Source organism: Capricornis sumatraensis, chromosome 5 (genome assembly GCF_032405125.1).
Source record: "Capricornis sumatraensis isolate serow.1 chromosome 5, serow.2, whole genome shotgun sequence".
Classification (NCBI taxonomy): domain Eukaryota; kingdom Metazoa; phylum Chordata; class Mammalia; order Artiodactyla; family Bovidae; genus Capricornis; species Capricornis sumatraensis.
In genome coordinates, this window is record NC_091073.1 from 90,285,288 (window position 1) to 90,312,099 (window position 26,812).

At 37.8% G+C, this 26,812-nt stretch overlaps 1 protein-coding gene across 1 annotated transcript in view; it reads left to right on the forward strand.

The window, feature by feature from the left end:
- Positions 1 to 26,812, forward strand: part of CPED1 (cadherin like and PC-esterase domain containing 1) — a 322,124-nt gene that overhangs the window by 59,163 nt on the left and 236,149 nt on the right. Inside the window, exons 3-4 of the mRNA XM_068973158.1 lie at positions 17,061 to 17,167; positions 26,403 to 26,478. Coding sequence (XP_068829259.1) covers positions 17,061 to 17,167; positions 26,403 to 26,478 — 183 coding nt within the window. The remainder of the gene's footprint in view (positions 1 to 17,060; positions 17,168 to 26,402; positions 26,479 to 26,812) is intronic.

Here is a 26,812-nt window from a genome sequence, read left to right on the forward strand (position 1 = left end):
CTAATTAAATGTACTGTGCTATACAGTTTGTATACATTAACTTATTGACTTCTCACTTCTAGTCCACAAGGTAGCTATTTCTGTTTCACACTTGCAGAATTGAGTAGCACATATCATACATGATGGAGCTGAGGTTTGACCTAAGGGCTGTCTATCTCTAAACGTGAGATTTTAACCACAATACCATCCTAGTTTCTTGAAAGTATATGAAAGATATTTAGAATTTTTTTAACTTTGTTAATATAAAATACAACTTTACCACAATATTTATTTATATTGATTTTTTTGAGATTTGGGTATAATTTGGCATTATTGTATTAATGGGCAAAATATCAAAACTATGCTTCCTCCTGCCACATTCTTCTACAAAATGATGGCTCATATTTTAACTTTCATCAACAGTGTTATTTCTCCATGGATCTTCAGTTTTAGATGTTATCACATTTTTAATCTGGTGAGGTTAAAAATGTCACATCATTTAAATTTTTTAATAGGGAAGGTAATTTTACTTATATATCAATTTAAAACAATTTCTATTTTTTAAATGCTGTCTTTTTAAATTTAATTTTTTATTTGCAAATCTTTTTTTATATGAAGGATATGAATAAGCAGTTTGTATTTTCACATCTAAATGGCAAAATAAAGAAGAAAAAATATGAAATTCACAAAGTTACAGAAAGACCATTTAAAGTATAGCATATCACTTTACAGTCACAGGACTGGCAAATTTCAAATTTGGTAATATCACCTACTACTGGTGAATATTCCAAGGAAAGCTTTCATACATTGAGTGTGGAAGTGAGAAATATTGTACTCTTTTTTTTGGAAAGCAATCTGGAACATCTATAACAGTTAAAATACTTACAATTTTTAAGCCAGTAATATTATTTTTGGGAATCTATATGATAGAAGTTAAAGCATCAGAAGATAATAGATTAAAATTAACATTGTCAAAGAAAAAGAAGATGCTTCAAATAAGGATAACCAAAATGAGGGAAATTAGATTACAATTTTTGAGTAATAAATAATTAGAAAAATAGGAAATTATGTGTGAAGAATCTTTGGAGGAGTGGAAAAGTAATATTATAAGATTAGAGGAAAATTCTGATTTTTCAGAATTCTATTAAAATATGTGGAAAAAAATATGCTTCTTAGATGCATAGGAACAATACACTTTAAAAGTACTTGGCATAGTTTCATATTGGGTTAAATGTTCTTCATCTCATAGATGACACAATTATTAGCCCCAGGAGACACTTCTGATACCCCTTTGGCTCCTGGGAGCAGGGCCAATTTTACAAAAATCGTGCAGTGGATGAAATATGTTTTAGCCAATAGCCCTGTTTACCCTTACCAAGGCCCTTCTTACCTGAAGCACCCATTTTAGGGCCCCACAGGGTGGCCTACCTAGTCAGTGTACACCTACCCCATGGGACTCGTTGCTACTCCCTTATGACAAGTACCTTTCTTCATCAGCAGTTTCAGGGCTCAAAGGTGTCACATATTTTAGCAAATGCACTTGTACTGCCAGTGAGAGAAAACTGCAGATCCCAGTTCTAGATAATGTGTATGAATTTTAGCTGAGGCCTCATATTGATGAGGTCCTCTCTTGCTTTAGAGCAAAACCAACAATGAGTGGGTATCTGGTGAGTTAACATACATTCCTCCTATGGTATGAAGGCCTATTAGTGAAACATGAAGGAGTGACACAGAGTTGAGAGAGATTATTTTCTGTGTTTTCTAAATGACTCTTATATGGCTCTAATAGAAGCCCTGAATAATAAGCTGCAAGGCTTATTATCACTGAGATCTCAAATTTATCTGCCTGTATCTTACCTCCTACCCACCTGTCTATTCATTTACCACAAATACTTATGTAAAGCTTATCAAATACGAGGCACTGTTCTAAGCATGTTACAAATATTGACTCATTAAATTTTCATAATATCCCACCAATACTGGTATTATTATTTCTAGGAGGTCTGAGTTTTATTCCTCACATCTGCTTTTTGGAATGACCTTGAATAAGCGCATTAGATTACCTACTACTTACTATGAAAATAGAAGATAAGACTTGCTTCATAAATATCTCATGGAAATATTATAATTGTTTAAAGTAAATCTTCAAAGATTATTGAAAATAATGCTTTATGAATAAGAGCTGTGTAACCTTAAAATGTTTGTGGCATTAAGTAATAAGCCATTGATAGAACTGATCCTTTTTCCCATGCTAGTGAACTATATTTTGTCAAGCCTTAGTTCTCATCTGTGCTGAATTAGTGTGGAATTATTCTTAGAATAAAATTTTAAATCAGTGACTCCCACCTCCCTCTCAGATTGCTCACAGTTCCCAGTGCATTATTATACAGAGTCAAATTAGATATGATTAGGTTTTATTCACTGCATTTGAAAGAAATCATGGAAAATGACTTTTAATAAAACAGGAAAAAGGAATAATATTTGGTTAAATGAAGTGGCACCTTGCTAATTATACACTAAAACCTCCTGTACTATACTGTGGAATTCAGTGTAAAGAGTGTCTATCAGAAACTCATGTCAAGAACTCAAGTAATAAAAGAACCCAGTTTATTATTTTTATTTATTTATTTTATTTTACTTTACAATACTGTATTGGTTTTGCCATACATCAACATGAATCTGCCATGGGTGTACATGTGTTCCCAATCCTGAACCCCCCTCCCACCTCCCTCCCCATACCATCTCTCTGGGTCATCCCAGTGCACCAGCCCCAAGCATCCTGTATCCTGCATCGAACCTAGACTGGCGATTTGTTTCTTATATGATATTATACGTTTCAGTGCCATTCTCCCAAATCATCCCACCCTCTCCCTCTCCCATAGAGTCCAAAAGACTGAAGAACCCAGTTTAAAGTATCACTCTCATAACAAGGATTATGACCAGGACATCATAGCCAGGCATCAGAATATCTTAATATTGACACTAGACATGATTTATGTAATGCACAGTTATTTATGTAAAACTCTAAAATTGGTGTGGTTGGAGAGAGAGCATTATGAAGGTAAGATGTTTCTAGGAACTACAGGGCAGAGGTATAGCTGTATATCAGTGTTTCTCAAACTCATTTGTGTGTATGATCACCTGGGGACATTGTTATTCACAAATTTGATTTGGTGAGGTCTAACTTGAGGACTGAAATCTTTCATTTCTAACACGCTTTCAGTATATGAAAATGTTACAGATCCAGGGGCTTCCCTGGTGGCTCAGCTGTAAAGAATCTGGCTGCAGTGCAAAAGCCACAGGAGAAACGGGTTCCATCCCTGGGTCAGGAAGTTCCCCTGGAGTGCATGGCAACCCACTCCAGTATTCTAGCCTGGAGAACCCCATGGACAGTGGAGCCTGGTGGGCTACAGTCCATGGGATCGCAAAGAGTTGGACATGACTGAAGAGACTTAGCGAGCGTGCACACACATGTACACACACACACAAATTGAGGACTGAAATCTTTCATTTCTAACAAGCTTTCAGTATAGGAAAATGTTAAAGATCCAAAGACCATTTTTGAGTGGGAAAGATGTCCATATTTAACTGTAATGTACGACACAATCGACCTGCAATGCAGTAGACTTGGGTTCTATTCCTGGATCGGGATGATCCTCTGGAGGAGGAAATGGCAACCCACTCCAGTATTCTTGTCTGGAGAATCCCTTGAACAGAAGAGCCTGGCAGGCTACAGTCCATGGGGTCGCAAAGAGTAGCAACTAAACCCAGATACAATAGAAGTAGTATGAATAAAAGAAATAAAACATTCTGAGAGAATAGTAAAGGAAGTGACCCATCCTGAATGTGGGGATCAAGATGTCACAAGTGGAACACTAGGTATGTGACAATGATTTCTCAAGCAGATTTTGGAGGCAAGAGCATTCACCAGAATGAGCTCTAGGCAAGGGCACACAGGTCTACAAGTGTATGGAGTCTCAGGGACCAATAAGGGTCCATGTGGCTAAGAGGAAGTAGGGGTTGGGGTGCTGCTTTGAGGGAAAGGGCTAGAGGACTAGGTTGGAGCCAGTGGGAAGGATCTCCCTTGCCTTGCTAAAGAACTTGATCTGTATTATGCTGGCGATAATAACATCTCTGTTTTCAGAGGATAATCATGGCCCTAGGGAAGGAAGATGGATTAGTGAAGGGAAAAGAATTAGAAGCAGGGCCAGTAATTAGGAGGCTTCTCAGAGATGTGAAATCTTAGAGACTGTGATAGGATTTGAAAAGGTCAGGAAATATTTAAGAAATTCTAATTTAGACTGAATGGGAATTGGAAATCGATGGCAAGTGGAATGGGACACTAGTTTAAGTTGAAGATGATGTAATGCTTTCCAGCTTGAGGGAGAGAAGGTGGCTACACCTTTGATGGTAACAAAAGTGGAAGGCCTGACAGTTTTTTGGCAGGAGATTACAGGTTCTGATGCGTTCCGCAGAGCATCTGTTGTAGGAAGTAACTGGAAATCTGAAACAAAAGAAAAGTTGAGAAATGTAAATTTGAGAATCAGTGGCAGGGAAGCTATAGCTAAAGCAATGAATGTAAATAAAAGCAACCAAGCAGTTTGGGTTTAGAGACAAATGGTAACAAGTGAAAAGAAAGGCTAAAAATTGGGGGAGCTGCATGTATTGAGGAGGGTCTCAAACCCTGAACTTGATATGTTTCTCAGCCCTTTGTATTTTAAATACCATTTGAATTATTATCAGAGAATCCATCTTGGAGAGAGTAATTATTTTTCACTTTCTGCATTGTAGTGCAGATTGGTTTTGTAATATGACATTTTTAGTATAAAATGTGTGCTCAGTCGTGCTTGACTCTTTGTGACCCCATGGACTGCGGCCCACCGGGCTCCTCTGTCTATGGGATTTCCCAGGTAAGAATACTGGAGTGGGTTGCCATTTCCTCCTCTAGGGGATCTTCCCAATCCAAGGATCGAACCAGTGTCTCTTACATCTCCTGCATTGGCAGACATGCTCTTTACCACTAGCGCCACCTGGGCTACATATAAGATATGTAATGAGATATATAATTAATATGTGTCTAGCTACAGCCACATATACTTAACAGTCATCATCTTATTTTCTCTGGAGAGTATATTTATTCTGACTTAAAAACAAAACAAAATGAAACAAAAAGCTAAAGTCCATACTTCATTCAGATTTTTAAACTTTTTTACCTAATATCCTTTTTCTGTTCCAAAATCCCATCCAAGATATATTGCATTTAGTCGTTCTGTTTCCTTAGGCTTCTCTTGGCTGTGACTGTTTCTGAGACTTTCCTTCTTTTTGATGACCTTGGCAGTCTGAGAACCAGTCATATGTTTTGACTAGAAAACTAGTCAGTCTAATCACACTAGGACCACAGACTTGTCTAACTCAATGAAACTAAGCTATGCCCGTGGGGCAACCCAAGACGGGCACATCATGGTGGAGAGGTCTGACAGAATGTGGTCCACTGGAAAAGGGAATGGCAAACCACTTCAATATTCTTGCCTTGAGAACTCCATGAACAGTGTGAAAAGGAAAAATGATAGGATACTGAAACAGGAACTCCCCAGGTCAGTAGGTGCCCAACACGCTACTGGAGATCAGTGGAGAAATAACTCCAAAAAGAATGAAGGGATGCAGCCAAAGCAAAAACAATACCCAGCTGTGGATGTGACTGGTGATAGAAGCAAGATCCAATGCTGTAAAGAGCAATATTGCATAGGAACCTGGAATGTCAGGTCCATGAATCAAGGCAAATTGGAAGTGGTCAAACAAGAGATGGCAAGAGTGAAGGTCGACATTCTAGGAATCAGTGAACTAAAATGGACTGGAATGGGTGAATTTAACTCACATGACCATTATATCTACTACTGTGGCCAGGAATCCCTCAGAAGAAATGGAGTAGCCATCATGGTCAAAAAAAGAGTCTGAAATGCAGTACTTGGATGCAATCTCAAAAATGACAGATGATCTCTTTTTGTTTCCAAGGCAAACTATTCAATATCACAGTAATCCAAGTCTATGCCCCAACCAGTAATGCTGAAGAAGCTGAAGTTGAACGGTTCTATGAAGACCTACAAGACCTTTTAGAACTAACACCGAAAAAAGATGTCCTTTTCATTATAGGGGACTGGAATGCAAAAGTAGGAAGTCAAGAAACACCTGGAGTAACAGGCAAATTTGGCCTTGGAATGCAGAATGAAGCAGGGCAAAGACTAAGAGTTTTGTCAAGAAAATGCACTGGTCATAGCAAACACCCTCTTCCAGCAACACAAGAGAAGACTCTACACATGGACATCACCAGATGGTCAACACTGAAATCAGATTGATTATATTCTTTGCAGCCAAAGATGGAGAAGCTCTATACAGTCAACAAAAAGACCGGGAGCTGACTGTGGCTCAGATCATGAACTCCTTATTACCAAATTCAAACTTAAATTGAAGAAAGTAGGGAAAACTACTAGAGCATTCAGGTATGAGCTAAATCAAATCCCTTATGATTATACAGTGGAAGTGAGAAACATATCTAAGGGCCTAGATCTGATAGACAGAGTGCCTGATGAACTATGGAATGAGGTTCGTGACATTGTACAGGAGGCAGGGATCAAGACCATCCCCATGGAAAAGAAATGTAAAAAAGCAAAATGGCTGTCTGAGGAGACCTTACAAATAGCTGTGAAAAGAAGAGAGGTGAAAAGCAAAGGACAAAAGGAAAGATATAAGCATCTGAATGCGGAGTTCCAAAGAATAGCAAGAAAAGATAAGAAAGCCTTCTTCAGCGATCAATGGAAAGATATAGAGGAAAACAACAGAATGGGAAAGACTAGAGATCTCTTCAAGAAAATTAGAGATACCAAGGGAACATTTCATGAAAAGATGGGCTCAATAAGGGACAGAAATGGTCTGGACCTAACAGAAGCAGAAGATATTAAGAAGAGGTGGCAAGAATACACAGAAGAACTATACAAAAAAGATCTTCATGACCCAGATAATCACGATAGTGTGATCACTCATCTAGAGCCAGACATCCTGGAATGTGAAGTCAAATGGGCCTTAGAAAGCATCACTACGAACAAAGCTAGTGGAGGTGATGGAATTCCAGTTGAGCTGTTTCAAATCCTGAAAGATGATGCTGTGAAAGTGCTGCATTCAATATGCCAGCAAATTTGGAAAACTCAGCAGTGGCCACAGGACTGGAAAAGGTCAGTTTTCATTCCAATCCCAAAGAAAGGTAATGCCAAAGAATGCTCAAACTACCGCACAATTGCACTCATCTCACGTACTAGTAAAGTAATGCTCAAAATTCTCCAAGCCAGGCTTCAGCAATATGTGAACCATGAACTTTCTGATGTTCAAGCTGATTTTAGAAAAGGCAGAGGAACCAGAGATCAAATTGCCAACATCCGGGTCATCAAAAAAGCAAGAGAGTTCCAGAAAAACATCTATTTCTGCTTTATTGACTATGCCAGAGCCTTTGACTGTGTGGATCACAATAAACTGTGGAAAATTCTGAAAGAGATGGAAATACCAGACCACCTGACCTGCCTCTTGAGAAATCTGTATGCAGGTCAGGAAGCAACAGTTAAAACTGGACATGGAACAACAGACTGGTTCCAAATAGGAAAAGGAGTACGTCAAGGCTGTATATTGTCACCCTGCTTATTTAACTTCTGTGCAGAGTACATCATGAGAAACGCTGGACTGGAAGAAACACAAGCTGGAATCAAGATTGCCGGGAGAAATATCAGTAACCTCAGATATGCAGATGATACCACCCTTATGGTAGAAAGTGAAGAGGAACTAAAAAGCCTCTTGATGAAAGTGAAAGAGGAGAGTGAAAAAGTTGGCTTAAAGCTCAACATTCAGAAAACGAAGATCATGGCATCCAGTCCCATCACTTCATGGGAAATAGATGGAGAAACAGTGGAAACAGTGTCAGACTTTATTTTTCTGGGCTCCAAAATCACTGTAGATGGTGATTGCAGCCATGAAATTAAAAGATGCTTACTCCTTCGAAGAAAAGTTATGACCAACCTAGATAGTATATTCAAAAGCAGAGACATTACTTTGCTGACTAATGTCTGTCTAGTCAAGGCTATCGTTTTTCCTGTGGTCATGTATGGATGTGAGAGTTGGACTGTGAAGAAGGCTGAGCACCGAAGAATAGATGCTTTTGAACTGTGGTGTTGGATAAGACTCTTGAGAGTCCCTTGGACTGCAAGGAGATCCAACTAATCCATTCTGAAGGAGATCAGCCCTGGGATTTCTTTGGAAGGAATGATGCTAAAGCTGAAACTCCAGTGCTTTGGCCACCTCATGCGAAGAGTTGACTCTTTCGAAAAGACTCTGATGCTGGGAGGGATTGGGGACAGGAGGAGAAGGGTCGACCGACGATGAGATGGCTGGATGGCATCACTGACTCGATGGACGTGAGTCTGAGTGAACTCCGAGAGTTGGTGATGGACAGGGAGGCCTGGCATGCTGCGATTCATGGGGTCGCAGAGTCGGACACGACTGAGCGACTGAACTGAACTGAACTGGGATATGCCTGGGTGTTTTTCTGATTAGTCTGGGGTATGGTTTGGGGGAGTAAGACCACAGAGGTAAAGCATCATTCCTCTCATATAGTTTCAAAGGAAGGGGATGGACTATACACATTACTCTCACTGTCAATATGAACCTTAATCACCTAACTGAGGTAGTGTTTGTCAGGTTTTTTCACTGCAAATTATTTTTTTATTCCCCTTTCCTATACGAGACTCTTCGGAAGGGTGTTCTTGTGCACAACTCAAGCTGAAGGACCAGAAAGTTGTGATCTACCTCCTTGAGTTTGTAGTAGCTATGGAAATTATTTGGTGTTTTTCCACACCAAAGGTTTGTCTCTTCCTCCTCATTTGTTTTTTTTTTAATTCAATAATTTGTTTATATCCGTATGGACTAGTGGATATTTATCTTATACTTTGGGTTATAATCCAATATTACTTTTTTTTTTCTCAAATTGTCCCAGTTTTGACCACTGGCTCCCATGCCTCTTTAATATACCTCCATCATTGCTTTTGTTTATTTATTTGCTGGTTTGGTTTTAAGCTTTTCTTCATTTTCTAGGACTATAGTGCCCTAGACTCATCTTATATACTTAACTTCTCCAGCTCTTGAATCAGCCATATCTCCAAAGATCCCTGATTTCTTCTTATTGGAGAATGGTATTAGAAACGGATACCTGGGTGAGAGGCACAGTCTGATTTTTAAATTGCTGCAGAGTTCATTTATTTTAAGGTTGCCTAAGTTGGTGAGAATTCCAGACTTTCAGAAATTTGGTAAAATGCAATAATAAGACGTTTCTCACAGACAAACAATAGTCTTTAAAGCAGTAAAACTTTAAACACACAGGCACACACATCTAGTCAGTTATATTTCAATAGAAGACTGCAAAAGTGGCATGAATATCTTTATAAAAATAAAGTCACTTTTAAAAACTTGTGGAAGGAAACTTCAGCAAGCCTTCTAAAGTAAACATTTCTCAGGTTTATTTCATATGAATAAACAGATCTATTTTTTTTAATGCTCTTCTTAATGAAAAGTTTCTTTAGAGCAGGAGTCTTTTAACTTTTGCAAAAGCTTAAAATGTTGCCTCTTTGAGCTAGTGAGTAGGTGAATAGAAGAATCTCAGGAGCTCAAAACTCTTCTCAGAAACAATCTCCAAACCTCTGTTAGGGCAGAAAGTGGATAAACATTAGGATGGGAAAATTTTATCTCTAGTGTGGATTTAGAACATCAAGGGAGAGAATGGTTTAGAATTTCTCTCTGGTGAAACACAGAAGTTTTCATCATCAGCTCTTTAAAGGATAAGGAGCCAGAGGCATAACAAGCAAAAATCCATGACCAGATTCTTGGGGCAAGAAACCAAACTTAATTAGATTTTGAGACCATGTTATATAATACATTGAAAATCTGAAGTTTCAATATAAGGATTGCTTTTAAAATAAATTCTGAAAATTGAAATAGAAAATCCAATAAACATCTGGTAAGTATCTGCTATAATCAGTGTTAGATACAACAACTTGAATGTTTGTTGTCCTTAAAGTAAAGCCATGAATTATGAGTGCTGTGTTACCGTTCTGTAGATCCATCATACGAAGAATACAGTTAAAGGAACTGGTTAACGCAAGTTGATTCAGGAATGGCTGTTTTATACTCAAACAATCTTGTGGTAGAATCAAACATACAGTCCAATTTATTATCAACAAGTTAATAAGTATTCATGAATATAAACTATCTACTAATTCTGGTAAAGGAAGGATACAGAGAAAGGAAGACTTTTTATGCAGTAAGAATCTTATTTACCATCTGAGCCACCCTGAGAGACTGAACATGAATAAGAATCTTAAGAAAAGGGTATAAAATTGGGACAGTGAATATATGAAATGTCCTCATGTCATGTTATAGAGGAATATATAATGCATATAATATATAAATATCATATATAATAATATATAAATGAATATTATATATCATTTAATAATTGTTATATCATAAAGGAATATTATATATTTTTAAATCATTGTTATATTATGAAAGAATATTATCTATTATTTTAAAATTAAGCTTTTTTAGTATTTCACATGGAAATAACAAATTTTAGGGCATCATGCTTTTGTATCCCTAGGGAATATAATAGTATTAATAGAATGAGTAAATGAGACTTGGTTTTAAGGCTATGTATCTTAAGAGTTCCTGGACAAGTTTATTTTCCAAGTCATATATTTTAAGTCTTTTCTGCTTCAATATAGTGTATGTGTTCACAGAAAAGTTTCTAATAAGTAAAGCACTTGAAATTTTCTATTAGTTTTCATACTTGATGTTATAATTCTTTAAATGCAATGAATAGCTACCTTTGTTCTTATGTACTTCTCTCCTTCATTCTTACTAAGAAATAAAATGTATCTTTATGTCCTTTTTTAAAAACTACTCTAATTTTTTTAAATTATTCATCCATTTTTAATTTTTAAAAAAATATTTCAATATCCTAAGATATGAATTTTAGACCTGGGTTCGATCCCTGGGAAGATCCCCTGGAGAAGGAAATGGCAACCCACTCTAGTATTCTTGCCTGGAGAATCCCATGGATGGAGGAGCCTGGTGGGCTACAGTCCACGGGATCGCAAAGAGTCGGACGTGACTGAGCCACTTCACTTTCACTTTAGCAACTGATCACATTCAGTTGCTCATTCATTTACATGTTTAGCAAACAGGTAGCAAATACTTGTTAACTTCCAGCCACTGTTATAGATACTGAGAATACAGCAGTGAATAAAATAGACCCAGTTCAACCCTCATGAAGCTCACATTCAAATGGAGAGAGACAGACAATAAACAAATAGACAAGAAGTATATAATATGTTGGATGATGATGATATTATAGAGAAAAATAAAGCAGAAGTAGACTTGTCATTCCTTGAGAATAAACAGCACTTATAGGAATGATGCTATCTCAGAGCTCTCTGTTGTTCTCTGGATTGAATTACTGATCCAGCAGACTTTATCAATAAGGAGGTCATTTGAGAGCCAGGAAATGATTGTTTGCTTTACATGGCAGCTGGCCTGTGAGAAACTGGAATATTCTAAAGGCAGCCTCACTCCTTAGGGCAGATGCTTGATTAAAAAAAAGTGAGAACAAAAACCTTCAAAAATAGCTTTTTTTTTTATATTGAGACATTAGGTTGTTCCAGAGAACAGCTTAGAGAAGGATAAAAACTCAATCAGCGCCACCATATTATGTCTGAATTAATACATCTGGAACCTGATGTTGCCTTCTAAAATTATCTATGGAGTTTCATTGCTTCCAGAGTCAATGCTGTGGAGGCATGATAATGAACAATAGTGTTCCATAGTTTGGGGGAAGAATCCTGTAGATTTTTCATGTTTTTGTAATTTTGAGATGGAGAATGAACATCCACATCTTGTTTCCCTAGAACCATGTCCTGTGATCTCTCTTAAGGGCTTGGCTAGCCTGATCTCAGAGCTAGCCCTGCTCTGGTTTCTTTGTGACAGAAAAGGGAAAGAAATTATTACAGCCATCAAAAAATCTGAGAAACTTCTAGAGATTTCTTTTCAAAAGTAGGTAGAAACCTAGTTAATATTTATCATTCCCCAGTCCATTTGCAGTTGGGAGAGATCTTTTATACATTAGTATTTCTGTTACTTCAGTTATCAATGGTATCACTAATAATGTGTTAGGGTGCTATTGCTGCGTGAGGTTCTAGGAATACCTAAGTTATACTTGTTATGGTCTTTTTTTTTTTTCTCCATGATCCCCAATGAAAAATACCAATAACTGAGAAAACACCAAAGCTAAATAGTTCCTCTTTGTTCCTTCTTTTGTAAAGTATATGTAATAATTGTTTCTACTCCACAGTGTTGTTCGAAGTTCTGCATAAGTTAATGTATATAAGGCATCAAAAGCTAGATGTCTTTCTTGCCTTCCAGTTTTTTTTTTTTTTTTTTTTGGAAGCAATAATGATGTAATGATCACAAACAGGGTTTCTGGAGCTAGACTTCCTATATGCAAATTCTCTTCCCACCCTGAACTGGATGGCTGACCTTGGGCAAGTTATTTAACCTTTCTATACTGAAAAAAGAAAAAATATATATACCTAGCAGGGTATTGTGTAGAATAAATTCATTAATGCAAATACCTGGAACAGTACCTGGTATACTATAAGTACTCAAGAACTATTTGCTCTTGATTCATTACCACTACTATTGCTATTCTTCCTTGTTTATGGTGTGGCCTTGGCATTTGGTTAGGCTGAGTCACACAAAGGTCATCTTTCCCTGTGCCAGGAAAACCTAAGAAGCCATCATCCAAATTGGCCAGGATCTGCATTGCCTGTCTTTTCCTCAATCCAAATCTTTTTTTAATATTACTTTTTATTAGAGTATAGTTGCTTTACAATGTTGTGTTAGTTTCTGCATACAGCAACAATTCACATCTGACTTCTCAGCTCTTAAACTAATGTCAACATTCGGGGGGCAGAAGAAACATATCAAGTAAGACCAACACCAAAAATACTTGCCTCAGTGTCTAGAAAGAGCCTGTCTTGGACCACTTATAACTGTGGCAACAGCCCAAGACACAGTGAATGTGGAGAGTATCCAAAAAGAGTGTGAACAAGAAAGAAATGAAGGCAGGTCCACCTAGGAGTGGAACCTGGCCCACTTTAACAATCCAACCAAAAAGACATATGGGAAAAAGATAGCTTTGGGGCAGTCTTGACTTTTTTTTCCCCCAGGCTTCTTAGAGAAAGAAGACTCTAAGAGGCCACACTTAAGCCCTTGCCAACTTTAGCATGAACAACCAAATGTCTTTGGAATTGAAGTGACCTTACTCAACCTTGTGGAAAAGCATGGCCAAAAATGGAAATCAAAGGGTATGTTTAGACATCCTTTAAAGACCAACTGAGCAAATATCAACTTGCATACAGTCATCTCAACAAAACCCATTTACTAATGAACAAGCCTAATTCATTAAAAGCTGGAACATCCACTTGCTCAAAGAACGATTCATGGAAAACTGACACACCAGTGTTTTACACCAACCAGTTCTAAGGACTGTTTGCTACTACTAAAGGCAAAAAGCCCAGGCAAAGGTGGGACCAGGCAGGACCACTGTAGTCAACTACAGAAAATGTGGGAAGCTGCCCTCAACTGTCAGTGGTTGCCTTGTGGGATATGAATCCCAAACTTCTCAGTTTGCAAGTGAAAGCTGAAATCTGGATTTTTATGTGACTTGTGCTGACATTTGCATTTTGGCAAGTGCTTAAAATTAAAACCAAAACAAACATGGTGCAAGCCAAACAAACCTCATATGCGGCGGGTACTCCCCCGTGCGTCTGCAGTCTCTGCTGTCCATGCAGGCATTGTCCACTAAACACTCATACGTCTAGTCTTGTTGGGGCATAGATTTGTATCCAAGATGCTCCAAGGCAGACTTCTGAATGTGATTTATTTCACGACTGAGTGTGATTTTCTCTCTGCACAGTTTCTAGATTTCAGCATGGCTTTGGGGTATTTTTCTGAAACCAAGCTTGAATACATAGCACCACTCATGAAACAAATAATGCCTTTTCTTTAAAAAAGGGCTGTGGGAGTCAGGGAGAGGAGCCGACTTGAAGAGAGTAAGAAATGAAGAGAAGGTGAACAGGTCTACTTTAACTAGAAAATTTAACTAGGAAATAGAGCTAGAGTAACAATAAAATAACAATGAGAATTTTGAGTGGAAACAATCAGCATTTTTTCAGATCATGGTGGCAAGAATTAGGCAAGAACCATATGAAGAGATCACTTAAAATTTTGAGTTATAGTTTCCTTTATTTTAAGAGGAAATTGATGTACTATAAAGTGGCTTTGAAATATTAACTTTTATCTTAAAATATTAATTAAATATTTTTGAGAGATGAGGGGTAGCATTATGAATGTCAAGAAATTGTGTGATGCTTCATGAAATAGCCTAAATTCCTTCTGATGTTTAGATCCCTTACAGATTGCTAAGGGCAGTGACTGCCCTTTTGTTTTGCTATTGACTTTCATATTTCTAGTAAAGTGTTTGGCTCAGAGGAGGTTCTTAGTAAATTGAATGCTTTGAATTATTTAAATGAGTCTCCAGTTTCAAACATTTATGACTTAAATATATATTTCTATCAACTCTAGAAATTGTGTGTATGCCTTGGGTAGTGAAGAGGGGCATGCTTCAGACTTAGAGGAATACAAAGCATATTCTGATTTTAACACCCAAACAGTGTAGTCCATAATATGGAATTCTTCCCTCTCTGCTTATTCTTATCTTTTTAAAATATTTAGTTGTGTGTATTATGACAGCAGGATTCTTCTAGTGTTTTAGTTTCTTGGGCTAAAAGCAATAGCAAATGAAAATAGTCTCTGTGTTTTCCCTGTTGAATCCATATTAAATGGTTTTGGCTGAAAATGCCAGATGCACATTTAAAATAAAATTTTGGGATCGTCATAGAGTATTAGGTTTTGACTATGCGAATCTATTTGTAGTTTCCTTCAAAGTGAGGATGCATGCGACAGGGGAGTCCCTTGACATCTGAGGCCTGATGGCTATTACTGGATGAGATTTCTCCCAGCTCCCCATCACCAGCATCAATTCTCCTTGATCTGTTGAACTACTGTGCTATCCTCCAGCATTTTGGGATACATCAAGCAAGCAGAAAAGCTCTAGGATGAAAGCTCAGATGTTAACTTGAGTTCAGTTGCCTGGATCCTCTGGTTGGGCTGAGAGGTTTCCCGTCTAGCAACAGGACAACTATAGACCAATAGCTCAGACCGCACAGGACCTGTCAAAGGGAAAAGGACTTGAGTAGTGAACAGTGAAATTTCGTCCCTAATCATCATAGATCATTCTTCCTCATCAACCTTTTTTTCCCCAGTATGGCTCTTCTTTGAAAACATTAGGCTATCAAATCAGAAATTCTAGGACATTTTTAAGATGGCCTTGAATATTTCCTAGCTTTTTGAAGCTACTAACAATGCAGGAAGTGACTTGTGAGGTCTGGCATAAATACTAACAAATACTAAATGTTACTTGAAGGATCATTTATCTTAGGATTGATCAACAAAAGATGCCATGTGTACAGAAATTGCCTCATTTTCTCAGCTGAATTTCCATCTAAAATGGAGAAATTTCCCAAGTAGTACCAATTCTTTTGAGTATTACTTAAGGTTCTTTTTCTGTTTTTTTTTTTTAATTTTTTTGGAGATAGATATTTCTATATTTTCTCTGAAGTAATGTGTTTACTACTCCTGTCATCAGCTACTTTTTCATTCATTCATATAACAAATGTTTCTAAGCATCAATTATATGCAGGGATATGCTGACACAAATTTATGTAAATAGATCAAAAAGAATAAGGGACCATAAACCCATCTAGCCACATATATGTTAATTTTTAAAAGTTTAAGCATTATGCAAGAATGTATTCTGCAGAGATTATTTTGGCAAGTAACTATGATCTGCTGGCAAAGAACTTTGTTCCTGGTGAGAGAGCTAAAATATAATTTGCTTTAGTCTGTGTTATACTCTGTATTTTAAAGTCAGCTTTGCTGACTATAACTAGAACATAAATTTGTTTTTAAAAAAACCTGTCTTAAATTTTTCATTGGATTTTATTTCCTACTTAGCCCAACTTTTTATTTGTAAAAAAATGGATCAAAGTATTTTGGGGGGCTTCCCTGGTGACTCAGTGGTAAAGAATCTATCTGCTTGCCAGCGCAGGAGACATAGGTTCAATCCCTGCTCCGCGAAGATTCCTCATGCTGCGGAGCAACTAAGCTCATAAACCACAACTACTGAGCCTGTGCTCTAGAGCCTGGAAGCCACAACTGCTGAGCCCATGTGCTGCAACTACTGAAGCCCACGTGCCCCAGAGCCTGTGCCCCACAAGAGAAGTCACAGCAATGAGAAGCCAGCACACTGCAACTCGAGAGTAGCCCGTACTTGCTGCAACTAGAGAAAAGCTCACACAGCCACGAAGACCCAGCACAGCCAAAAATAAAATAAACAAATAAATAAAATTATAAAAAAGTAGAAAACAATCTTTAAAAAATTTTTTATTTTTAAGACCTATGAAAATTAATGGTAATACAGAAGCCCAGAACAAAATATTCCGTGTTTTGGCTTCTTGTTATTTGATTTACAACTCCTTCATCCCTTAAAAATACTTTATAATCTTCTTTCCTTCCAATTTCCAATTGAGACTTTATAAATTTATAAAATTAGTGACTTGAAACATTCTAATTTTGTCTTTTAGAGGAATTTCTTGATATAACTTCAGATCATTGGATTTTCCCTAAGATACAAAATGAAAGTGTAAGTTCTGCTTAATTAGAAAAGTTGAATTTTAGTTACTTTGAATATTGTCTTTTAAGTATATTCAGAATCATTGTTACTTGTGTTTACATTCTTTAGTCTGAAGACGTAAATGGTGCCTTTACAAATCTGATAAAGTGTTTGTTTTTCCATGCTCTTTTGCTATTAGGTGATTTGGACTCTTGGGATCTGCTTATTTGCCTCTCTTCTAGGACATCTGGTGGAAAACCCTGCATATCAAAGGAAGACATGTGCCAATTAAATTTACATCAAAAGGTAAACATTCTTTTTCAAAAAGTGAACAAATCTTATCAGACCTATAGGAATTTTTTTGAGTTTCCTATGACCATATTTACTTATTTTAAATTTAATGTTTTTCCTTTTTTTATTACTTATTACAGTATAATTGCTTTACAATGTTGTATTAAAATTTCTAATGTACAGCAAAGTGAGTCAGCTATAGATATATATATGAAAGTGAAGGTGAAAGTGAAGTCACTCAGTTGTGTCCGACTCTTTGTGACCCCATGGACTATAGCCTATCAGGCTCCTCTGTCCATGGGATTTTCCAGGCAAGAGTGCTGGAGTGGATTGCCATTTCCTTCTTCAGGAGATCTTCCCAAGCCAGGAATCGAACCCAGGTCTCCCGCATTGCAGGCATGCTTTACCGTCTGAGCCACCAGGGAAGCCAAGGGAGATATATATATATGATTCCCTTCCCATTGAAGTCCCCACAGAGCATTGCATAGAGCTCCCTGTGCTGTTTAATAGTTATCTATTTTATACACAGCAGTGTATTTATGTCACTCCCAACTCATCCTGTTCTCCCTTTCCCCCTTGGTATCCATACTTTTGTTCTCCACAACTGTGTCTATTTCTGCTTGGCAAATACGTTCCCCTATAAAATATTCCTAGAGTCCACATATGTGCGTTAATATCCAGTATTTGTTTTTCTTTTTCTGATTTAGTTCGGTGTGTATGGCAGTCTGTAGGTCCATCCATGTCTCTACAAATGACACAGTTTTGTTCCTTTGCAATAGCTGAGTAATATTCCATTGTATATATGTATCACATCTATATCCATTGCTCTGCTGATGGACATTTAGGTTGTTTCCATGTTCTGGCTATTGTAAATAGTGCTGTAATAGACCTATGGTTTTTAACAACAGTATTTCCTGGTCCATAATGTTGAAAAAAAAGTCTTGAAAAATTGGAGCCATTGCGTCTTTGAAGAAAGTTTCAATGGCCATTCCTTCTACACTTCCCCACAAAACGTTCACCATTTTGGGGCTTCCCAGGTGGTACTAGTAGTACTGCCTGACAATGTAGGAGATATAAGAGACGCGGGTTTGATCCCTGGATCAGAAAGATTCCCTGGAGGACAGCATGACAACTCACTCCAGTATTCTTGTCTGGAAACTCCCATAGACAATGGAGCCTGATGGGCTATAGTCCATGGGGTCCAAAAGAGTCAGATACGGCTGAAGTGACTTAGGACACATACATGCCTTCAACTTCAACTCCTACAAATCAATATCCAATTTTACCCAGTAGGATGCAAGACTTGGCCTAAGAAATAGCCTATCAAGCTTCTCAGTCCATGGAATTTTCCAGGCAACAGTACTGGAATGGGTTGCCATTTCCTTCTCCAAAGAAATAAATAGCGTATGGATTTTTGCTTATCCTGGTCACTTGTTTATCCAAGTAGTAAAGATTTTATTTACTAATTCCTTGTTTTGATGTTTTCAAAGTTAAGTTGAATTACAACAAAGTTTATAGTTTTTAAGTTAACTTTTAAAGTTGACATCCAATATTTACTCCTGTGTATAAACTTTTATAAATACTTTTAGAAAAACTAACGAAAGGCTTACAGTGTGCTAGTCATTGTGCTGGAAAATTTACATACTTACGATACCTTTAACAAACCTATGAGAAAAATGTCCAAACCAATAGATGTCTTTCAGTAGTAAAGAGTACTATAGAAGCTCCCCGATCATTTGGTATTTCTGCAGTGGACAGTGGTGATCACCCCTTCCTCCTTCTGGCCCCTCCCTTGGAGGAGCACATTCTTTTGCTTTTTCTTGTACATCTTTGCATCTTTGGCTGTCCTTTCTGTGTTCTTCAGAGCCACCTTTCCTCTGTCCATTCTTTAAATGCCTCTGTTCCCCAATACCACCTCTAAAGTTTCAACTATCATTTGTAATTGACGACTCCCAAATCTACATCTGAAGTTCCAAGCAGTTTCCCAGGCTTCAGGATTTCCTGTATAACTACTCTCTGAACATCTCCACTTAAATGTTGCACAAACACCTCAGATTCAATGAAGAGTAAATGGATTCATTGTTGTCTCTGGTAAATTCACTTCTGTGCTGGCATTTAGAAGCTCTGCAAAACTGCGCTGCTGGTCATAAGTGTGGTTAATCACTCTGTCACTTCCTAAGATAGAAATTAGCCTTCACCTTTGAGTCCTTTCTCTCCTATGTCATCTGCATTCTGTCAATCACGAATACTAAGGAATTTAGCTTCTAAATAGTTCTCAAATATCATACCTACTTTCCAAACTTACTACCTTTAGTCTGATCAGACAGTCACCATGTGTAACCAGGACAGTTGCCAAAATCTCTTCACTGATTTTTCCAAAGCAAGAATGTTTTGCCCCTGAAATCCATACTTCTCACAGTTATCAGAGTGAAAAATACAAATTGCTGACTTAAGCTGATTACTCCTGTCATTAAAATCTTGCACAGCTTCCCATTTTAGCTACAGGATAAAGTTGACAACATTTGCTGTGTATCTCAGTCAGCCCCCAGCAGGAAACTAATGCCATACTCAAGAAGTTAACTGAGGAAAAACTAATAACAGAGCTATTTACAGAGCTTTTGGAAGGAAAAGAGAAACAAAAAGATTTAGAGGCACTCAGCGACCAGCTACATTATAAGATTTTACCACCCTTGATCTGAAGAAGGGTATGTAGAAAAAATGATATAGCAGAACCTAGTAAGAGCCAGAGACAAGAAAGGAAGATTGATGGGAAGGGGCTACATATGTCAAGAATGCAACCATCACCAGATCACAGCCCTACAGAGGGAAGCCAGAAAGATAAGGAAATATTCACCTGCTCTCTACTCCTACCTTGCAGTCTCTTGCCATAGCCTCCTACTGAGTACCATTCTAAGTGCTTACTGTATTTGTTTATATCCATTCTTTATATACGAAGAGACCAAAGCAAAGAGAGGTTAAGAAGACTGCTTAAATCTTCCTTACTAATAAATGAAGCACCTAGGATTCAAACTCTGGCCGTCTTACTTTAACTTCTGTGCTCTTAACCATATCACTGTCGAACCTTTCTAAATAAATATTTCGCCACTGTATTTAAACCCTAGTCTAATCAATATTCTTAAAGAATACATAAATTCTAAATGATCCATGTTAGATAACTGTCACTTTGGAGCATGAATGATTTGAAGTTTTGTGAATCATGACTTGTTTATGTAAACATAAATAGTCAAAACAGAAGTTGCTTCAGATCTGTTTGGTATGTGTTAGGATTGTCAGTGACCTTAGAATGAAGGTCACCGGCTCATGTTAGAATTACTCACCATTTCAGAGCTTTGGAATTTAAGTGCTTAATGAAAATGATCTTAAGATCTGTTATAGGTGATGAATGACCAGGAGTTTCTCTAGCCAGGGAGAGACTAAAAGGAACTTAAAACTGTTTGGTGGTTCATGAGATGCTAAAAATGAAGCGAGGTCCACTCTTTGGGATAACACTAAGTAAGTGGGGCTCTGTCACACCTCTGGCATGTCGTAGGGTTTTAAGAGCAGGGAGACTCTTTTCTAACTCTGAATGTTTGTAGAGTTCACAGTCCTTGAATCTGGGATGCTGTGTTTAGTCCTTGGAGCACTGAGAACTACTGCAAAGCCTCTTATTTTAAAGCTTGTTAGGTCATTTTCAGGTAAATATGATGGAGTGATAATTGCATGTGAGCGATGTGGATGATAATAAGACTTTTTTTCTTTGATTAGCTAGGTCTCTTCTTGCCATTAATTCTCTTCCTTATGGATAATACCAAACAGCTTTCAGAGAAGATCTGATTTTTGATAAAATAAAAGATGTAAATATCTATACAGATCTAATGAAGAAAAAGAACAGTTTCCTAAGATACAACGTGACATGTGTTTCACTGTCAATGTTCATGAGAAACCAGAAGCAAAATTTTCCTTGGGTGCTTTCCTACACTTTATGTAAATAACCCAAATTCAAATATCTGCTTTCCTTATGAGTTAATGGTATTACTGTGGCGTTAATTTTTTTTTAATAAACCTTTTCTGAATGTTCATAATTAATATTCTAATGAAATATATCTCAAAATAAGAATGATTTTTTTTTACTTTTGCTTCTGACAGTATGTAATAGAAACAATTTAAATGACAGATTACCACAGATTAGGTTTGTAGAAGGTACATTGGGATTGAAATATTTTTAAATGCACATTTCCTTTCTCTCAGTTTGATCTCAGAAATATTCTGTGGCTCAAGTGTTATTATCATTTGTTTCATATATATTCAAATCCTTTCAAAGATACAGAAGCTTTTGGGCCAGGAAAAACAGCAGTCTCTATAAAATCCACACGCACATGTATACATAAAGCATTCAAACCCAATACGAGATCAGTATGTATTAGAAGTGCCTCTTTGGTTGGTAATGAAGTGTCCATGGAGGTTCCTCAGTCGTAACCTCTCTCTCTGGGGGAGATGTTGATGAAGGGGGAGGCTGTGTGAGGGTGGGGGGAATGGGCATATGGGAAATCTCTGTACCTTCTCTGTAGTGTTGCCTTGCCCTTAAAATTGCCCAGCCCAAAATAAATTCTGTTGAAAATAATTATTGCAGTATTAAGCCAGAGAAGCTCATTGTATACAAGTCAGCTAATCCCAATGAAAACTTCTCTGATTATGTCCCACTTGATAATGAAGCAAATCTTGTATATTTTATGATATATGTAAAAATAAGAATAAAAAGCAATAGGATATGAAAGAACATTATTAGGTTTAACTAATACAAAGTTAAAATATGTGTAATAAAGTTGATTTACCACAGCTGTTAAGACCCATAGTGTCATGTGTGTTTACTTCTTTGTGTATATTTAGTTTAACTGCTTAGTTTGGTGCTCGGTTCCAGCGTAGAATGGAGATGATTACTTCTTGTTTCACGTGTTGCCTGGGTCATGTCATCTGCTTCAACTCTATTAATTCCAGAGATGTGCTTTGGAGCAAAGAGCAGGGGAAGCATGTCATTGGGTGGGGGATGCAACAGTGAGAGCAATTGCTTCCTTTGGCTTGGCTCTGGCTTTCTGAAGCAAGTGCTTGGCTGGCCCTCAGTCAGCTCATCATCCTGACACAAGATCTCATGTGAAAAGTCATCTCTCTGATCCTGCTCATGCTCAGGCTCAGTCACTTAGTTGTGTCCAGCTCTTTGCCACTGCATAGATTGTAGCCCGCCAAGCTCTTCTGTCCATGAGATTTTCCAGGCAAGAATACTAGAGTGGGTTGGCAGTTCCTTCTCCAGGGGATCTTCCTGACCCCGGGATCAAACCCAGGTCTCCTGCATCTCCTGCATTGGCAGGAGCATCTCTCTGATAAGACACAGCAAGTACCCTTTGTTTCTGAAATCTGTGTAAGCTGTACTCTGTCTTTGCAGCATCTACACACATTCTTCTGTCCCATTAGTTCAGTTCCTGTAGTTCGTTTTACCAGGGCTCTGCAACTCCTTTCCATCTGTAGAAGTTGACTTCCCTGGTGGTTCACATGGTAAAGCATCTGACTACAATGTGGGAGACCCAGGTTCGATCCCTGGATTGGGAAGATCCTCTGGAGAAGGAAATAGCAACCCACTCCAGTACTCTTGCCTGGAAAATCCCATGGACAGAGAGAGAAGCATGGTAGGCTATAGTCCATGGGGTCGCAAACAGTTGGACACGACTGAGCAACTTCACTTACTTTCTTTCACTTTGTAGAAGTCAGGATGGTATAAAAAGGATGTTGTAAGCATCTGCAACAGTAGCACATTTTCTCTGAGCCCTTCAAGAAGTGGGTGGAGATTTTAAATAGGACCTGTACACAGCCTTTCCTGCTACTTAGCTCATGCTGCTTCTTTCTTGGCCCTTCTGTCATTACAGATTCTATTTACTCAGTAGCGACTGAGTGATTTTTTTTTTTTCCTTAAATGGAGGAAAATGGTTCAAGTATATGGGCTTTTAAACCTTTTCACAATCGAATTTAGAAATGTGTTTTGTGTGGTAAAAATAACAACATAAAACCACTAAACCTCTATGGTGGACTCCCCAGACCTTTGCAATGGTCTGTCCCCTCCCTCCAACCTCTCTTAGGAATTCTGAATTGAAAATTTTAGGGTTTTATGAAGGCCCTTCTTTTCCTACATTTAGACTCTAAAAGTGATCACTTTTGAATTTGAGAAATGTAGACATCCTAAAATCTAAAGTATACTATCCACTTTTCTCAAGTCCTATGTTCCCAAGAATGGGTTCTGCTGAAGCCTGGGCTTTAGTACAGTATAGATGTGGTACACACATACAGTGGAATATTAGTTGGCCATTAAAAAGGTTGAAATAATGCTATTTGCAGCAATATGGATAGTGGACCTGGAGATGATCATACTAAGTGAAGCAGTCAGACAAAGACAAGTATCATATGATATCATTTATATGCAAAAAAAAAATGTTTTTTAAAGATATAAATGAACTCATCTACAAAACAGAAACAAATTCATAGACTTAGAGACTGAATTATGGTGACCAGAGAGGAAGGATGGGGAGGGGATGGATAGACTGGGAGTTTGGGGGATTGACATGTACATGCATGCTAAGTCACTTCAGTTGTGTCCAACTCTTTGTGTCCCCGTGGACTGTAGCCCACCAAGCTCCTCTGTCCATAAGATTCTCCTGGCAGGAATAGTGGAATGGGTTGTTGTTTCCTTCTCCAGGAGATGTTCACAACCCAGGGATTGAACCCGTGTCTCTTATGTCTCCTGCATTGGCAGGCAGGATCTTTACCACTAATACCACCTGGAAAACCCCATGTATATACGTCTATGTTTAAAACAGATAACCAATATCTGTTTAAAACAGATAACCAAGGACCTACTGTATAGCACAGGGAACTCTGCTCAATATTCTGTAATAACCCAAATGGGAAAAAATTTTAAAAAGAATTAAAAATAAAGTAAAATATTCATAACACAGAATCTTGCAAATGTAGAGATTCAGTAACTGGATTGAGTCTTACTAGTTATTTATCTTTTGTATGCACATACTAAGTTGCTTCAGTCGTGTCTGACTCTTTGCGACCCTATGGAATGTAGCCCGGCAAGCTTGCTGTCCATGAGATTCTCCAGGCAAGAATACTGGAGTGTGTGCCATTTCCCCCTCCAGGAAATCTTCCCAACCCAGGGACTGAACCTGCGTCTCATGTCTCCTGCATTAACAGGCGGGTTCTTTACCACTAGCATCACTTGGGAAGACCTGTCTTTTGCACAGACTAACTTGAATAGGAAAGTTTACATATACATGAGTTAAATACATTATTTTTATGTACACTCGGAAATTAAAATGAGACTATATTAGAAATGGATTTATTAGGAGAAATTAATTTTTGTTTTTTTTTTATAGAAGAGATTTTCGGCATTAAAAGTTATAGAGGAATAAAAAATACTCAACCCTTGAAAAAATTAAAAAAAAAACAGAACATTAAAAAATTTATGCCTGACCTGAGCTGAAGTTTACAGTTTGCTGAATAAACGGATAGAGTTAACAAGATTGCGAGGATTAAAAAACTTTTAATCGATGAACTGTTTCAAAGCACTTTAAATGAATCATTTTTTAAAAACTACAACTTGTGGTTGAATTGTTGAATTGATCAAAGCTTAGAGCAGAAGTGGTATTTAGAGACCCAAGGCTCTATTTTTCAAATGGAGAAATTGAAAAAAAGAAGTAAGGTGATATGCTCAAGTTTCTGACTGTGTTACCCACCAGAAATGGGACTAAAACTCATGTTTTTTTTATTCTTTCTCTTTTCTCCAGCTGCAACTGAATTTTTTATCCAGTCAGGTCAGTAGGCCTGAAAGAAACTCTTAATACAGTACATTTTTAGGATGGACTGAATTAATTTGAAAGTAATCAATATTTGGTCAAAAATGAATCTGATTTTCAAGCTAATTTATAGTGAATCTTTCTGTTAGTTTTAATGAAGTGTTACCATATTTGATGTTCTTTGGGGGATTCCGTTGAGAATAGCTAGTTGATCTATAAATTCCAAAGAGAAAAATTGTTTGTATTTTTTCTTTATAAATTAAAATATGTGTTTGAATTTATGACTACATTTATAAAGCTTCCCAAGAGCAAGTTTCTGTTAAAATAGAGTTTTGTCGTGACTGGATTTCATACTTGAAGCAATAAATACCCTTCTCTATGATGTGAAAAGTGGTGCAACGGGAAAGAATCTGCCAGCAGTACAGGAGACATGGGTTCCATCCTGTGGGTCAGGAAGATCCCCTGGAGAAGAAAATGGCAACCAGTTCCAGTATTCTTGCCTGGGAAATCCCATGGACGAGGGCCACCAGTTCATGGGGTCGCAAAGAGTAGGACACAACAGCACAGACGTAGCATGAAATGAAAAGGTCTTCCTAGGTAGGGCTGCTGCTGCTGCTGCTGCTAAGTTGCTTCAGTCGTGTCCGATCCTGTGTGACCCATAGACAGCAGCCCACCAGGTTTCCCCGTCCCTGGGATTCTCTAGGCAAGAACACTGGAGTGGGTTGCCATTTCCTTCTCCAATGCATGAAAGTGAAAAGTGAAAGTGAAGTCACTCAGTCATGTCTGACTCTTAGCGACCCCATGGACTGCAGCCTACCAGGCTCCTCCGGCCATGGGATTTTCCAGGCAAGAGTACTGGAGTGGGGTGCCATTGCCTTCTCCCTAGGCAGTGCTAGTGGTAAGCAACCCATCTACTAATGCAGGAGACATAAGAGATGTGGGTTTGATCCCTGGGGTGGGAAGATTCCCCTGTAGGAGGGCATAGCAACCCACTCCAGTATACCTGTCTGGAGAATCCCTTGGACAGAGAAGCCTGGCGGGCTACAGTCCATGAAGTTGCAAAGAGTCAGACACGACTAAGCAACTTAGCATGAGTGAAAACTGTAAATGCTAACAGGTTAAGCATTAGCACTAGATGTCTGTGATTCAATATCATGACATTGAAGTATGTCTGTGTTTTAAAAAATGTTCCCAAATATTTTGAAAATTCCTAAGGGCAATTTTTATCTTTTATTATCAGATAAACCACTCTATTATTTTGCATTTGCTGACTTACAGAGATTTGAAGATAGGGAGTGAACGGTATAGACGATACTTCATACCTGTACCCTGTGGGCTGTTTGTGTTTTCTTTGCCTGGGTGTTTATGAATGCTTAACTCATTAGAACTTTTCCCTTTTCTTTCAGGTAAACACGTTACCAGAAATACAGCATCAGCTTTGCAGAAAGGAAGGATTATGTCAACTCACTAGAAGATTTCCAGGTAATCTTTCATTTGTTTCCTTATGCATAAATCTGTGAGATATATAGGCTTCCTCAGCAGACACCAACTAAGGAGCCCTCAGATCAGCATACTAAGCTCCTTTGTTCATCAATGCCACCTTCACAAATCTTCTAGAAATCACAAGGTTTTGCCAAAGAGAAAGACCTTGATAATAAGGACTAGCACAAAACGTTGAAATTCTTTCTCTTAGTTTTGCCTTCTAAATTTCTAGATGAATATTCTTTTTCTTCCTGTGTATTTGTCTTCAAAATAATTGTTGCTTCATTTTAAAAGCAATTATTATAGTACTTCTTAATTATATAAACCTTGAGGT